At 40.1% G+C, this 16,381-nt stretch overlaps 1 protein-coding gene across 2 annotated transcripts in view; it reads right to left on the bottom strand.

Annotated features, from left to right (window-relative positions):
* Ikbip (IKBKB interacting protein) overlaps nucleotides 1–16,381 on the bottom strand; it is a 29,232-nt gene that overhangs the window by 1,921 nt on the left and 10,930 nt on the right. Inside the window, exons 2-3 of one of the 2 annotated variants that reach the window (XM_008832052.3) lie at nucleotides 15,079–15,196; nucleotides 8,442–9,456 (exon numbers count right to left, since the gene is read on the bottom strand). In XM_008832052.3, coding sequence (XP_008830274.1) covers nucleotides 8,620–9,456; nucleotides 15,079–15,196 — 955 coding nt within the window. In that variant the 3' untranslated portion in view covers nucleotides 8,442–8,619. Of the gene's footprint in view, nucleotides 1–8,441; nucleotides 9,457–15,078; nucleotides 15,197–16,381 lie in introns of those variants that run through there. The other variant, XM_008832053.3, reaches the window with a different exon arrangement.

Below are 16,381 nucleotides of genomic sequence, written 5' to 3'. Positions count from 1 at the left end.
AGAGCCTTGTGTATGTGAGGCAAATGCTTTACCATACAACTACATCTCTAGCTTTTCTTTTTAAAGGATAGTTGTGTGTGTGTGTGTGTGTGTGTGTGTGTGTGTAAGAGTATATTGCCTGCATTTGTGTAAGTACACCCGTGTTGTACAATACCTGTGGAGCTCAGAAGGCTTCTGATTCCCCTGAAATTGGAGTTATGGACAGCTGTTAGCTGCCATCTGGGTGCTGGGAATTGAACCTGGTAAAGGACAGAGTTTTAAGGTCTTTCTATGTAGTCAAGGTTGGCATGGAACTCCTAATTTTCTGTTTTGTTTTTTAATTTCCCAAAAGCTTTATTAAACTAGTACAGACAGGCCAGGTGTGGTGGCACATGCCTTTAATCCTAGAACTTGGGAGGCAGAGGCAGGCAGATCTTTGTGAGTTTGAGGCCAGCCTGGTCTACATAGTGAGTTCCAGGCCAGATGGGACTATAGGGAGACCCTGTCTCAAAAAGTTCAAAAAAAAAAAAAAAAAAAAAAAAAAAAGTACAGACAAGCAGTCTTGGCATGGGGGTGCATGTCTTTGATCCCAGCACTTGGGAGGCAGAGGTAGGAGGATCTCTGTGAGATTGAGGTCAGCCTGATCTACCTAAAGAGTTACAGACCAATCAGAGCTACATAGTGAGAACTTGTCTAAAAACAAAAAGCCAAAACCCCCTGTACTATCTTTTTGTTTTTGCTTCCCCGCCTCGCCTCCTTTAGCCTGTGCTAGTCACCATTCTGCTCTCTACTTCTGAGTCTGGCTCACTTAGATTTTGCAAATTAAGGTCATTTAGTATTTGTCTTTCTGTGCTAACCTAATTTTACTCAGCATAATGCCTTCCAGGTCCATTCATAGAGTTGCATAAGACAAAATTTCCTTTTTAAAAGTCTGAATAGCATTTCACTGTGAATATATACCCCATTATAATCTCTATCCATTCATGCATTGATGGATATTTACTTTGATTTTTTTTTATCTTGGCTATTGAGGATAACGTTGAAAAACATGGAAATATAGGTTGTGTTTTTACTACTGGCTTAATTTTCTCTGGTTACATATCCAGAAGTGAAATTGTTGCATACCCTGACAGTTCTGAGAAACAGAACAGTATGAAAACTTCATCCTGTTTTCCGTAATGGCTGTGCTACGTTACATTCCCTCAGCAGTTTCAAGGGCTTCTTTGTTCCTCACATCTTCAGCAACTTTTATCTTTTATTTTTTTAAAAAATATTTCATTTATTATTTTGATTTTATGTGTATAAGTGTATTATTGCCTGCATGAATGTAAGTGCACCTGTGTTGTGCAATGCTTGTGGAAGTCAGAAGAGGGTGTTGGGTCCCCTGGAACAGGATTTATGGATGGTTGTTCTCCACCATGTGGGTGCTAGGAACTGAACCTGGGTCCTCTGCAAGAGTAGTCAGTGTTCTTAACTGCTGATCTATCTTTCCGGTTCTCTTTTGTCTTTTTGATAAGACAGTATAGCAGTTATGAGGTAATATCTGATTGTGCTTTTCAGTTTTCATTTCTCTATTGATTGGTGAATGTTTTTATCTGTTTGTTGATCATTTATATGTCTTTTGAGAACGATTTATTCAGATCCATTGCTCAGGTTTTTTTTTTTTGTTGTTGTTGCTTTTTTATTTTTTTCTGTCTTTTTGAGACAGTAGCCCCAGCTGTCCTGGAACTCACTATGTAGACCAGGCTGGCCTTGAACTCACAAAGATCTGCCTACCTCTGCCTCCCAAGTGCTGGGATTTTACAGGTGTGTGCCACCATGCCTGGCTTTTCAAAAATTTTTTTTGAATATTATTTTTATTTTATGTGTATGCATGTATTGCCTGCATGTACATTAAGTGCACCTGTGTCATGCAATGCCCTCGGAGGTCAGAAGAGGCTGTTGGATCCCCTGGGAATGGAGTTACAGACAGTTGTTAGCTCCCATGTGGGTGCTGGGACTCAAACCCGGGTCTTCTGCAAGAACAACCAGTGTTCTTAACTGCTGAGCCATCTCTCCAGCCCCATGCTAAGCCCTTTCTAAGACATCTTAGTGAATAATGCTATTAAGCTACACATACTCTATGAAAGAAATAAACCAGATAAAAGTAAGTGTTCTACCCCTTTTACCTGTGGGAGGCTCTTTTTTCAGGAAATAACAGCATATTGCAAAATTTACTCCTTTAAAAATAAAACATTTTGCAATTGCTACTTGATTTCCTTCCTATTTGTGGCTAGTCCTAATGTCATAATCAGAGGAGCCTTATCACAAGATAACTTCTTAGCCAAAAACATATTTTGGATCACCTACTCCACCGTAATTAATGTAGCATATGGCTATTGAAGAGAAAAGTCTTTTTTTTCTTTTTGAGACAGGGTCCCCCTGTAGCTCCAGCTGGCCTGGAACTTACTATGTAGACTAGGCTGGCCTTGAACTCACAGAGACCTTCCTGCCTCTGCCTCTTGAGTGCTATCAAAGGTGCACACTGCTTTTTAAATCAGCAGTCAATATGCTATTCTGGGAGCTGGGGAGATATAGCTCAGTGTGTAAAGCTGAGAACATGAGTTTGGATTCCCAGCACCCACATAAAATTCAGGTGTAGAGGAGCCAGAAAGATGGCTCGAGGAGCCAGAAAGATGGCTCAGTGATTAAGAGTGCTTACTGTTATTTTTAAAAATACTTAATATTTATGGGTTGGAGAGATGGCTCAGTGGTTAAGAACACTGACTGTTCTTGCAGAAGACCCGGGTTCGAATCCAAGGACCCACATGGCAGCTAACAACTGTCCATAACTTCAGTTCCAGGGGATCTGACAGCCTTTTCTGTCCTCCACGGGCATTGCACGACACAGGTGCATTTACCTAAATGCAGGCATAACACTCATACACATAAAATAAAAATAATGAATAAAATATTAAAAAATACTTCATTATTTTTATGTGTCTGAGTATACTGCCTTCATGAATGTAAGTGCGCCTGTGTCATACAATGCCTATGAAGGTCAGAAGAGAGCATTGGGTCCCCTGGAACTGGAGTTAGACAGTTATTAGACACTGTGTGGGTGCTGGGAATCAAATCCAGGTTCTCTGCAAGAGCAGCCAGTGTTCTTAACTGCTGAGCCATCTCTCAAGTCCCAGTGGTTACTGTTCTTACAGACGACCTGGGTTCAGTTCCTAACACCTATATGGTAGTTGAGAACCTGGGTTCAATTCCCAGGACCCAGATGGCATCTAACAAACATCTCTAACTCCAGTTCAAGAAGTGATCTGAAGCCTTCTGGCCTCTGTAGGCACTGCATGTATATGCATGTAGGCAAAACACTCATATACATAAAAAAGTTTTTCTTAAAAAGAAGTCTTGTGGTAGTTCAAGATTTATCACAAAGTTCTAAAAACTCAATACAGTGTGTAACAGTCTATGGATGGTCACCGGGCGTGGCGGCGCACACCTTTAATCCCAGCACTTGGGAGGCAGAGGCAGGTGGATCTCCGAGTTCAAGGCCAGCCTGGTCTACATAGTGAGTTCCAGGACAGCTGGGGCCATAAGGAGACCTTGTCTCAAAAAGACGAAAAAAACAAAACAAAACAAAAAATCAAAACCAAAACCAAAACCCAAACAGTCTATGGATGGCCAAGTTCTTTTTTCTCCTCCCTCCTTCTCTTCCTCTTTCTTCAATGCGATCAAATTTAGGACCCTGCACATGATAGGCAGGTGATCTACCACTGAGCTACATCCCTAGCCTTATGAATTACTGAATTTAATTAATGTAGGTGTGTATGCATATATGTATATATGCATGCGTATCATTAGAGACAGGGTCTCATGCAACCCAGGCTGGTCTCAAGCTCTCTATGTAGTTGAAGGTGACCTTGGATTTATGATTTTGTTTCCACCTCCCAAGTGTTGGAATTACAGGTGTGTGCCAACACACTTGGTTTTATGAGGTGCTAGGGATGGAACCCAAGGTTTCATGAATGCTAGGCGGGCATTCTATCAACTAAGCTACATCTCCAGCCCCTCCTGTAATTTTTAATAGTGCCTGGATCTATAAGCACAGCAACATAGTTCATGGAAATGATCTATAGGCTCAATCTGCTTTGCCAGAGGATCTTACCATGTAGCTCAGCCTAACCTAGAGCTCATTATGCAGTCCAGGCTGCCCTTGAACCTCTTGATACTCTTTCTTTGGTTTCTCAAGTGCTAGGATTCTCCCCTCCCATTTACCGATTCCTTTTTATACCCAAATCCCATAGTTAACAACTTTTGAGGAACTTATGGTCTTGCTTATTTGTGATATCACAACACATGTAGCTGAACTATTGCTTTTTTAATTCTCAAGAAACCTTTAGAACATTGGTTATTTCCTTAAAGCATGACAAGATGAAGCCCTGTGTCATGACATATGCCTGTAATCCCTGTTACTTAAGATGCAGAAGCAGGAAGATGGCAAGTTCAAGATCAGCCTGGGCTACACAGCAAGACTTTGTCTAGAAACAAAACAAAATACTTCAAAGTAAGCAAAAAGAAAATGAAGATTCATGAAATATATCTAAATCCCTTCAATGACAATTTTTTAAATAGAAAAATTTCTTAGCAAAAGAATACAGACATGTATTTCAATATTTTCTCATGTAAGATTTGCAGTTGTGTTTACTTGGTATCATTATAAAGTGGTCAACACCTTTTTTCATTTTCTTTCAGTAACTATAACAATGGTATATGCAGGTTGTATCAAAGCTAGTAACAGAAAAAAGATTATTTAAAAATGAAGAATACTGGAGTCTAGACCACACTCCTAAACACCAAACCTCTATAGCACTGCTAACTTGACATCTGCATTTTAACACACATCTACAAACCAACAGGTTTAACTAAATGCAGAGGCTAGCAAGATACTCAGCGGAAAAGTGCTTGACACCAAGTCTGATGACCTGAGTTTGGTCCCTGGAACCTGCATGGTGGAAGGAGAAATCAACTCCCACAAGTGGTCATCTGACTTTCACATATGTGCCATGGCATGCGTGAGCCCTTCTTTTCCAAAACAAATAAATTTAATAATAATTTTAAAAAATACAGGATTGGTTGGTGTGGTAGTCCCAGCACTAGGGAAACTCATACAAAAAGATCTTTCAGGGACTGGAGAGATGGCTCAGTGGTTAAGAACACTGGTTGTCCTTGCAGAAGACCTGGGTTTGAATGCCAGCACCCACATGGCAGCTAACAACTGTCCGTAACTCTAGTTCCTGGGTATCTGACAGTCTCTTCTGTCCTCTGTGGGCATTGTGCAACACGGATGCACTTACCTACACGTAGGCAATACACGCATACACATAAAATAAAAATAATAAATAAAAAAATTTTTTTTAAAAAGATCTTGGGGCTGGAGAGATGCTCAGTGGTTAAGGACACTGGTTGTTCTTGCAGAAGACCCAGGTTCAAATCCCAGCACCCACATGGCAGCTAACAACTGTTCTTAACTCCAGTCCCAGGGGATCTGACAACCTCTTCTGACCTCTGTGGGCATTGCACCACATGGGTGCACTTACTTACATGCAGACAATACACGCATACACATAAAATAAAAAAATTAAATTAAATCAGCCAGGCGTGGTGGCTCATGCCTTTAATCCCAACACTTAGGAGGCAGAGGCAGGCAGATCTCTGTGAGTTCAAGGCCAGCCTGGTCTACATAGTGAGTTTCAGGACAGCTGGGGCTACAGGGAGACCCTGTCTCAAAAAGACCAAAAAAAAAAAAAAATTAAATTAAAAAAAAAAAAGATCTTTCATTCAAAGTTAGCCTGGTTCATATACCAAATTTCAGGCCACCCTGGGCTACACAGGGAGTTCCAGGCCAGCCAGGGCTATGTAGTGAGACCCTGATTCAAAACAAAACAAAACAAAAAACAGGGGCTGGAGAGATGGCTCAGCAGTTAAGAACACTGACTGTTCTTGCAGAAGACCCAGTTCGAATCTCAGCAACATATGGTGGCTAACAACCATCTGTAACTCTAGTTCTAGGGGATCCGACAATCTCTTCTGTCCTCCTTGGGCATTGCATGACACGGGTGCACTCACCTACATGCAGGCATAACACTCATACACATAAAATAAAAATAATAAATAAAATATTTAAAACAAAACAAAATGACAAAGTACAAGAAAGGAGATATCTGTCTCACATGTCATAAATTTTGATAATAAAATTCCAGCTTTACATTTTATTTGGATTTAAATTAAAAAAATATGGTTAATACACACAAATAAAGATGTCCAGAAGTCAAGAAACAAGAAACTTACAAAGATTCTAGAAATGCATGCTATGATGCCTAACAGAAATACTCTTCCATGCTTATTTTTATAATCTATGGCTGCCCATCATAGGTCTTCCTACCTCAATTTGTGATTTCTCAAACTGCCTGACCACAACTATGTTATATGACTGACTGCTTTCTATTTCTTTGTGTTTAATTCCACTGAAACTATACTATGAAACTATGATGATATACATGCCTATGTGTGGAGACCAGAGGTCTGTAACAGGTGCTATTCCTCAGTTGTTATCCACTCTTTTGCTTGAGATGGGATCTCTTATTGAACCTGGAGCTTGCCAACTGGCTAGACTAGCTGGCCAGTGAGTCCCTGGGGCTCTTCTGTCACTGCCTTTCAGTGCTGATATTACTGGTATGTGCTACTAGACCCAGTTTTTTATGTCTGTGCTGGGGAATCTGAAGTCTAGTCCTCATGCTTGCACAGAAAGCACTTTATCTACTGAGCCATCTTCCCAACCCTAATTTTTATAATGAAATCAACATGTCAAATTTAGTTTCACAAGCTGGGGAATTTTTAAAATAATGACCTAAGTTTGCCATAAGTATTACCATTTATCATTGTTATTTTTTTCCTTAAAACAGGTCACAGGCTTATTATCATATTTATTTATTTTTATTTTGTGTAAAAGTGTTTTGCTGGCATGTGTACAATGCCTATGGAGGTCAGAGAGGGTGTTGGATCACCTGGAAATGGAGTTAGTCACTGTGTGCATGCTGGGAACCAAATCCAGGTCCTCTGCAAGAGCAGCCAGTGCTCTTAACTGCTTAGCTATCTCTCCAGTTCCTATTTATTTTTGGTCTTTTTGAGACAGGGTTTTCCTGTAGTCCCAGCTGTCCTGAAACTGGCTATGTAGACCAGGCTGGCCTTGAACTCACAGAGATCCACCTGCCTCCCAAATGCTGGGATTAAAGGTATGTACCACCACACCCTATTTTTATTTCATGTGTATGAGTGTTTTACCTGCACGTATGTAAATATACCACATGGGTGTAAAGCCCACAGAGGCCAGAAGAGGGCATTAGATTTTCCTGGAACTGGAGTTATGGCCTGTTGTTAGTCATCACTGGGTGCTGGGAACTGAACTCAGGTCCTCTGCAACAGTAGTCAGTGCTCCAGTCCCTTATTGGTATACTTTTATTTTATGTATCTACAGATCATGTATCTACGGAACTTGAGTCTTACACAGTTTCAACCTTAAAAATAAAAGCCCAGGTATACAAAGATAGTCTGCAGGTTCATATTTCTAAGAATACCATTTAACAACAAAGGCTTTAAATGAGCATATTTACTTATATTTTAAAATTCTTACAAGTATCTGTAACACAGTTTAGAACCTTAGCAAAAGTAAAATATTTCCCAGGCTTCATAGTTTTCAGAAAGTGCACATTAACTAACAGAAGAGCCCTCAGGTTCTCCTACAGGTATAAGACTTCTGTTTGTTTTTTAAGTTTTTACCTCTGTGTATACATGTATTGCCTGCATGAGTTTAAGTGTACCCATGTTATGCAATGTCCTTGGAGGAGAGAAGAGGGTGTTGGATCCCTGGGAACTGGAGTTATGGTTGTTAGCCACCATGTGGTTCCTGGGATTTGAACCCAGGTCTTCTGCAAGAATAGCCAGTGCTCTTAACCAATGAGCCATCTCTCCAACCCCTTGTTTTTTTTGAGACAGAGTCTCCCTGTATCCCCAGCTGGCCTGGAACGTGCTATATAGAACAGGCTGACCTTGATCTCACCGTGATCTGCCTGTGCCTGTGCCTGCCTCTGCCTCCCAGTGCTTGGGATTAAAGGCATGCACCACCATGCCTGACACATTTTATTTTATACAAAATACTTATGAACTTGGTTGTCTGAATACGAAAAACTGGTGGAGGTGGGTATGTTACCAACCAACCTGACTACAAGATTAGGTGATGGAAAAGGCACAAGAAACAGACATAGCTTTGAAAAATACCAAACTAGTGTCATTTAGTGAACTGGTAAACATTCTTCAATATTTGCTAGAGATAGCAATATGTATGGGTCCAATACAATAGGTAAATGATGTCTATTCTTAGAAAAACATGAATAATATTAACTATATTGCCTAAGAAGTACAGCAATATATATTTTAGAACTATTTTTATTTAAAATGGTTAAAATAAGTTTTAGAACTTAAAAGATTCTGATTATGTTTTTACTCCATTTGTGTGGCTATTTCAATTGTTCTCTATGAAGTGAGGCAGAACATGGCACTTCCAGTTGTATACTTCATTAGAAGTGCACAGTAAACTTAAAAGTCACCATCAGCTCCCTTATTTTCTAGGTTATATTCATCCAAAGTCCCCTTTTCCCTTGTACTTGAGTATGTCACAAAATCGTGAACTTTTCCTTTTAGAACTACCAGTTCGTTCTGCATCTTTAATATGCTGTTATCGTACTGGAGCCCCTCCAGGGCTTTCTGCATCTCCATTATTTCCGACACTGCTCTCAGCATATCGTCTTCCATATTAAACATCTGCATAGTCAGGTCTTCCATCTTCTTTTCTGCTCCCATCAGATCCTGAGAAACTCTGAGAACAGAGTGAATTGCATTTTCAATTGTTGGCAAATGCGCCTTGCATTCTTCAACTTTGGGTTCATAGTCGGAAAGTTTGGTTGTCAGATCTTCCTCTCCAGCCAGGAGAGCGCGCTGCTCCTCTTCTAGCTTCTCAACTGCTTTTGAATTGGAGCTCAGCAGTTCCTCTACTCGCAGAAGATCTTCCTCTTCTTGCCTTTTCACTGTCCTGACATTTCGTAGTGTGCTGTCTTCCAAATCTTTTAGCCGCTCAGCAAGCAATTTCATTTCCTGTTCCACTGAGTTAATTTGGACAGTAACTTCAGAATGTATGTGCTTTGCTTCGGATTTGAAAACAACCGTATTATCATTCATCTCTGCTAGGGCTCTCTTCCAGAAATCTGTGATGTTCTGGAATCTCTCATTTAGGTTTTGCATCTTGTGAGTGATCACCTCTTCACTATTCTGAATGTCACGCATGAATCTTTGAAGGCCAGATACTTCCTGTTCAAACTGGGTCATCAAAGACATGGATGACGTAGCTTCCTGCAGGATACTTTCAGTAGTCTCAAGCTGCATTTACGACACAAAACAATCCCCAAGTCTCCTTAGTAACTTCAATATTAGAGAAACATACTGTAGCAATCAGGAGCATAACATATATGCTGTTCAAATTCTGAAGACAACTAAAATAGAATCTAAGTACAGAATCATCCTGACAAGTACACTTATTACTTTAATAAGCCTTTAAACAAATTTAATAGATTATTGGCCCCATGTCAGAAAAATGTGTATCTGAATAATTTTTTGTATATCTGAATTTATAATCCTAGATTCTTTTTCTTAAAATATTTTATTTATTATTTTTTATTTTTATGTGTATGCGTGTATTGCCTGCATGTACGTAAGTACACCCGTGTTGTGCAATGCCCACGAAGACAGAAGAGGCTGTCGGATCCCCTGGAACTGGAGTTACGACAGTTGTTAGCTGCCATGTGGGTGCTGGGATTCAAACCCGGGTCTTCTGCAAGAACAACCAGTGCTCTTAACCGCTGAGCCATCTCTCCAGCCCCCAATCCTAGATTCTTTAATGTCTTTTTTTATATGAAGACACATGCAAAAGAAACATCATGTTAAAGAGATGTGAAGTACGTCACATTTTCTTTTATGACATTTTCTTTTTTCATGCCAACGGCAAGTATCCTAGGTATCATTTTTATGGCTATTTGGCTTTTAAGAAACTGCAGCAGTGCTGGGTGTGGTGGCAGCACTCGAGAGGCAGAGGCAGGCAGATCTCAGTGAGTTCCAGGCCAGCTGGGGCTACAGGGAGACACTGTCTCAAAAAGTTGAAAAAAAAAAAGAAAAAAAAAGAAACTGCAACAGTGTAAAATTTGTTACCACTCCTAAATCCTATGATTCTAGAAGTTTATGGCTGAAAAATATTTTTTTAACCTTTTGCAGAGACAGCACTAGAATCAGAATGTAAAAAGACAAAAATGAAATTTTAATAAAAAACAATTGAAAAAAAAAAAACATTAAAAAAGCCGGGCGTGGTGGCGCACGCCTTTAATCCCAGCACTCGGGAGGCAGAGGCAGGCGGATCTCTGTGAGTTCAAGGCCAGCCTGGTCTGCACAGTGAGTTCCGGGACAGCTGGGGCTACAAGGAGATCCTGTCTCAAAAAAAAAAAAAAAAAAAAAAAAAAAAAAAAAAAAAAAAAAATTGAGACAAGTCAAGCCAAATGGTGAACTGTTCTATCTGCAAATCATGATATGCCACTAGGCTCTCTTAAAATGGATCTGGAATGTTTGAAAGGGCCAAGTCATGGACTTTTAGTCTATATCCTCACAGAGGAAAGCATTAGAGATTATGAGAATGCCTAGAAACGATTATTAATCTATCAAATGTTTGCAGCATTATATTGAGACACAACAGCTAACATGACACAGTTCTGGAGCTGGAGAGACGGCTCAGTGGTTAAGCGTACGTACTGCTTTTGCAGAGGACCCAGGTTTGGTTTCCAGCATCCATATCAGGAGTTTACAACTCCAGGTCCACGGTTCTGACACCCTCATGTGTGCATATACACTCATGAGCCCTCTCACACATACAGATAAATAAAATAAATAAAATCTTTAAAAAAAGGGCACAGGTCTGCCCTTCAGCAGCTTAGTTTAGTTAGGAAAAAAGCAAAATGCCTGCACCATAACAAGGCAAGACTTAGGTGGAGTCCTCACCTAGATGTCAATGATCAAGAAAAGTATTCTACAAGCACTGTATAATATTCAGTCCCTTCCTCTCTAAATCATCGTATATACTATTTGCCAGATTAAGATTTTATTTTATTTATTTATTTATTTATTTATTTATTTATTTATTATTATTTGTTTTTTTGAGACATGGTCTCCTTGCAGCCCCTTGTGGCCTGGAACTCACTATAGACCTGGCTGGCCTCGAACTCAGAGAGATTTGCCTGCCTCTGCTTCCCAAGTACTGGGATTAAAGGTATGCGCCACCATACCCACCCTCGTGCTTTTAAAATAAAGCCCATAGCCTTAGCCTAAGAGTCAGAACTCCTATAGTACCTATTATGTTATGTAGTTATCATGCATAATTCAAAAAATTCAAGCATTCATTCTTTGCCAGGCCTTGTACAAGACACTAGTTATAAAATGCCAATTTCATGAAGGAGAATGTTTTAGATTGTCAGTCTCAGATATTCTAGGGTCCTGATAGAATCTATAGAGTGTCTTCTATGAGCAAGTTTCATTTCCAGAGTTAGAGAAACAGAGATAAAAGGTGCAGTGTTTGTCCTAAAGGGGAGTATGGGAAACAAAATTCTATTAACAAAATAAACCACATGGGCTAGATGAGTGTGCTAACAGAATTAACACAGGCACAATGGATGCTTAGAGGAGAGATGAGAATTCAGGAGAGCTAAGAAGAAGGCTTAAAGTGTCCCTGAAATCTGATTCAACATACTGATTAATTGGCTGGGTGAAGATCTGAAAGCTTCTAAATTCCTTCCAGGAAGAGACCATATGGAGATCTCTCTCTCTCTCTCTCTCTCTCTCTCTCTCTCTCTCTCTCTCTTTTAAGCTCTCGAATCTCAAGAATACAAAGAAAATGTTTCTTGATGTCCATAAAAGACTTCTGGGGGGGCTGAAGAGATGGCTCAGCGGTTAAGAACACTAATTGCTCTTGCAGAGGACCGGGGATCGATTCCCAGCACCCATGTGGTGGCTATGAACTGTCCTTAATTCCAGTTCTAGGGGAATCCGAAGCCCTCTTCTGACTCCACAGCATTGCACGACACGGGTGCACTCACATACATGCAGGCAATACACTCATACACATAAAGTAAAAATAATAAAATATTAAAAAAAAAAAAAAGGCTGGGCCGGGCATGGTGGTGCACGCCTTTAATCCCAGCAGAGGCAGACGGATCTCTGTGAGTTCAAGGCCAGCCTGGTCTACATATTGAGTTCCAGGACAGATGGGGCTACAGAGAGACCCTGTCTCAAAAAAGACTGAAAAAAAAAAAACCCCAAAAAACAAAAACAAACTAAACGCTTCTGGGACCGCCTGAAAGAAGACCTACAGAAGATCCAGGTGACAGGTGACAGAGTGTACAACAGAACTGATACAAAACAAGACCACTCTGAGCCGCGTGTGGTGGTACACACCTTTAATCCCAGTACTCTGGAGGCAAAGGCAGGATCTCTGTGAAATCAAGGCCAGCCTGGTCTACACATTGAGTTCCAGGTAAGCTGTCTCAAAAACGAACACACCCCACCCCCCCAAAAACAAGAAGAAAAAAAGAGAGACCATTTTGAAATGCCTAAAAATAATTGTAGTGCACACACATAGCTATAATTAGAAGCTATAAACACCGATTCGAGGAAGTACTTGTATTATTGGTAATACTGTTAGCTTTGGTTGTTTTGTTAGTATTTTTATGAGGCAAGCATATCTTCATCTAAGATAGCTCCCATTTAAGTTACCAAAGAATCACTATAATCTGAGGGTAGTATACACCAAGGGCAAAATCCATTTTTAAAGATTTTAAACATCTCAAGCTCTAATCTGAAAAAATTTAGTGACTAAATATACCACAGTAACTAGAATTTATGGGTTGCCAATATACTCTAATAATTTTCTAGTTTTCAATGAAAAAAAGTTTTGTGTATGTGTTTGTGTGCAGGCTGGAACTTGCAATGCCACAGAGCCCAGATGTTACCCGGGGGTTGGGGACTGAACTTAGCTCCTCATGAACTTGTACAGCAAGTCCTTTGCCAATGAAGCATCTCCCCAGCTCCATTTTCTAGTTTGTTTTCTTAAGGTACTTAACAGTAGTTCAGTGGTAGAGCACTTGCCTAGCACACCCAAGGCCCTGGGTTTGATCTATAGCGCTGCAAAAATAACTGAAGATTTAATAGCTTAAATTTTTAGTGTTTGAAAACTTCAAAGGGTTTAAATTTTCTCTATCTGTATGTAGAGTACCCCCAACAACTTTAAGCAATTTGAATTTTATGTCAAAATACAACTCCTTTGCAGTTCATTTCCAGAAGTCCCTAAGTTCACCTTCCAAGGGGACCCTTTGTGATGTGTAAATGATCCTTACCTTTCATCCAGGACTTTTCCCCTCTGTGGGATTCCATACCCATCCTGCCTGTGAAGCTCTTGGGACCTTCCCTTTCACCTTAGTTCTATAACATCCTTTCCCAGTGTTACTGTTTGGTTACAAAGTATATCCTGAAGGCTCAAGTCTTAAAGGCTTAGTTAGTTGTCACCTGATGAGCTATTGGGAAGTGATTGATCTTGAGGGGTCTGACTCAATTAGTAGAATGGCATCACTGAGAGGTGGGGCCCAATTGAAGGACAGGGCCATGGGTGGTACACTCTGGACAGATACACCTGTCCCCTGCCCCTCTCTGCTTTCTGCTTCCTGGCCTCTATGAGGTAAGTAGTTTCTGTTACATACTCTCTCTGCCATGGTATTCTGTTTCAAACCTCAGGCTGAAAGAAAAGGATTCAGTTAACCTTGGACTGAAATCTCTGAACTGAGAGCCAAAGTAAATCTTTCCTCCTTTTAAAAAATAATTTTTTGTTAGTTTTTTTTAAAAAATTATTTATTCGGGCTGGGCGTGGTGGTGCACACCTTTAATCCCAGCACTCAGGAGGCAGAGGCAGGCGGATCTCTGTGTTTTTTGTTTTGTTTTGTTTTGGTTTTTTTTTTTTGGTCTTTTTGAGACAGGGTCTCCCTGTAGCCCCAGCGGTCCTGGAACTCACTATGTGGACCAGACTGGCCTTGAACTCACAGAGATCCGCCTGCCTCTGCCTCCCCAGTGCTGGGATTAAAGGCGTGTGCCACCATGCCTGGCCTTTATTTATCATTTTTATTTTATGTATATGTGTGTATTGCCTCCATGTAGGTAAATGTACCCGTGTAGGTAAGTGCACCTGCGCAAAGCCCAAGGAGGACAGAACAGGCTGTCGGATCCCCTGGGACTGGAGTTATGGACAGTTGTTAGCTGCCATGTGGGTCCTGGTATTTGAACCTGGGTCTTCTGCAAGAATAGTCAGTGTTCTTAACTGCTGAGCCATCTCTCCATCCCAAATTTTGTTTTTTGTTTTTTTTTTGGTCTTTTTGAGACAGGGTCTCCCTGTAGCCCCAGCTGTCCTGGAACTCAGTATGTAGACCAGGCTGGCCTTAAACTCACAGAGATCCACCTGCCTCTGCCTCCTGAGTGCTGGGATTAAAGGCGTGCGCCACCACACGTGGCAGTATTCTAATTTTTAAAATATATTTTAAATGGTTTATTCTGTGTGTGTGTGTATGTATGTATGTGGGTGCACACGTGGAGGTCAGAGGATAACTTTCAGGAGTTGGTTCACTCCTTTCACTATTTGTGTACTGGGGATCAAACACAGGTCATCAGGCTTGGCAGTAAGCACTTCTGCTCACTGAGATGCCGGCCAGCCCCATATTCTAATCTTGTACCTAACAATCAATCAAACTCTCATGCTTTCTGCATACTAACTTGGATCAGAAGGAGAATGTCAAGTAGGAAGACCAGTTGGAGTTAAAACCCTGATAGTTTATAGGCAAGTAGAAAGAAACGCTAACCTGGTATAGAAGAATTGTAGTGCAGAAGAGATGGGAAGTTGCCCCTAAAAGTAAGTTAATGAATTACCTTTTCTGAAATTGAGTTGATTTTACTTTGAAGTCCTTGGAACTCATTGCTTTCTATTTGCAGTAACTGGTATTGGTGTTCCACCTTTGCAAACTTTTCTGATTGTTGAAATATAAGCCTGAAAAAAAGAAAACAACCAATATTGCTCACTTCTGATAAGAATAGGTACATTCTAATAGTGCTTGCTGCAATTTTTGTCAGTTGATGTCAACATTCAGATGGCCTACTGTATGGGAAAACACTGGTTTAACTCAATGCAAAGATAAGTAATTACTGCCTTTGTTTATGGTTCATAGCCCAGTGAGTAAGGTCAAGGACTCTCTAATAGATGTATGCACAAGACATACTTTGGAAGTCAGAGTTGAACTACTTAGAATAAAAACTTCATTCTCATCTGGAGATATAGTTCAGTGGTAGAATGTTTGCCTAGTACACACAAAGCCCTAGGTTCTATCCCTAATGAGAGAGAGAGAGAGAGAGAGAGAGAGAGAGAGAGAGAGAGAGAGAGGAGGCACGGGATGTACATTTGTAATCCCATTATTTGGGGAAGTGTTTTAAGTCCAAGGTCACCCTCCATTACATAGCGAGTTGGAGATCAGGTGGGGTACATGGGACCCTATCTCAAAAAAATTAGGAAAGGACAAGAATCCAGAAGTCATTGTTAGTGGCAGAATACATATGCAAAGCAGAGTGTATAAACTCCCCATTTGGTTATACTCAACAATATGGCTCATAGGTACACTGTTTCCCAGTGGACAGTTTGGCCCCTGGTAGTCAGATGAAGTCCACATGATGCCTTTTTTTTTTTGAATCATGAATATTTTATTCCTCTAAGTACACTTATAAATCTAATTGAATTTTAAAACCTAAACAATTAAAAATACAAACACAATTACTCAAGCCATTTAAGCTCAAAGAGAATACAACGAACTTTGATAGAATCATGTTTTTTTCTAACTTTTTTAAATCATTATTTAAAAAAATTTTAATAACTACATGATTAGAAGCATTTCATTACAGCTTTAACATATTCAGCAACACACTTCAGAGCAAGAGCACATCTCTTTCACAAGTGGCTGTAAGTTTCTAGGTTCACAGTTGAATTAATAGTTATACAATATTGAACTCAGTATAAGCCCTGTAAGACATAAAATTGAATGAGTTTTTAACCTTTAAAAAAATCTCCATTTCACTTTAGAATATATTGTTCCTTGAAGAAAGACTCATTGTTTTTGCTACTAACACTGAGATGTTGGCGCATGCATCTCTAATCTGTATGCATCTGATTATTAGTAGTCATAGT

This window comes from Nannospalax galili, unplaced genomic scaffold (assembly GCF_000622305.1).
Source record: "Nannospalax galili isolate Female #2095 unplaced genomic scaffold, S.galili_v1.0 scaffold734, whole genome shotgun sequence".
In the NCBI taxonomy this organism is placed as follows: domain Eukaryota; kingdom Metazoa; phylum Chordata; class Mammalia; order Rodentia; family Spalacidae; genus Nannospalax; species Nannospalax galili.
The sequence above is the reverse complement of the archived record's forward strand: the minus strand, read 5'-3'. Positions and strand labels throughout refer to the sequence as shown.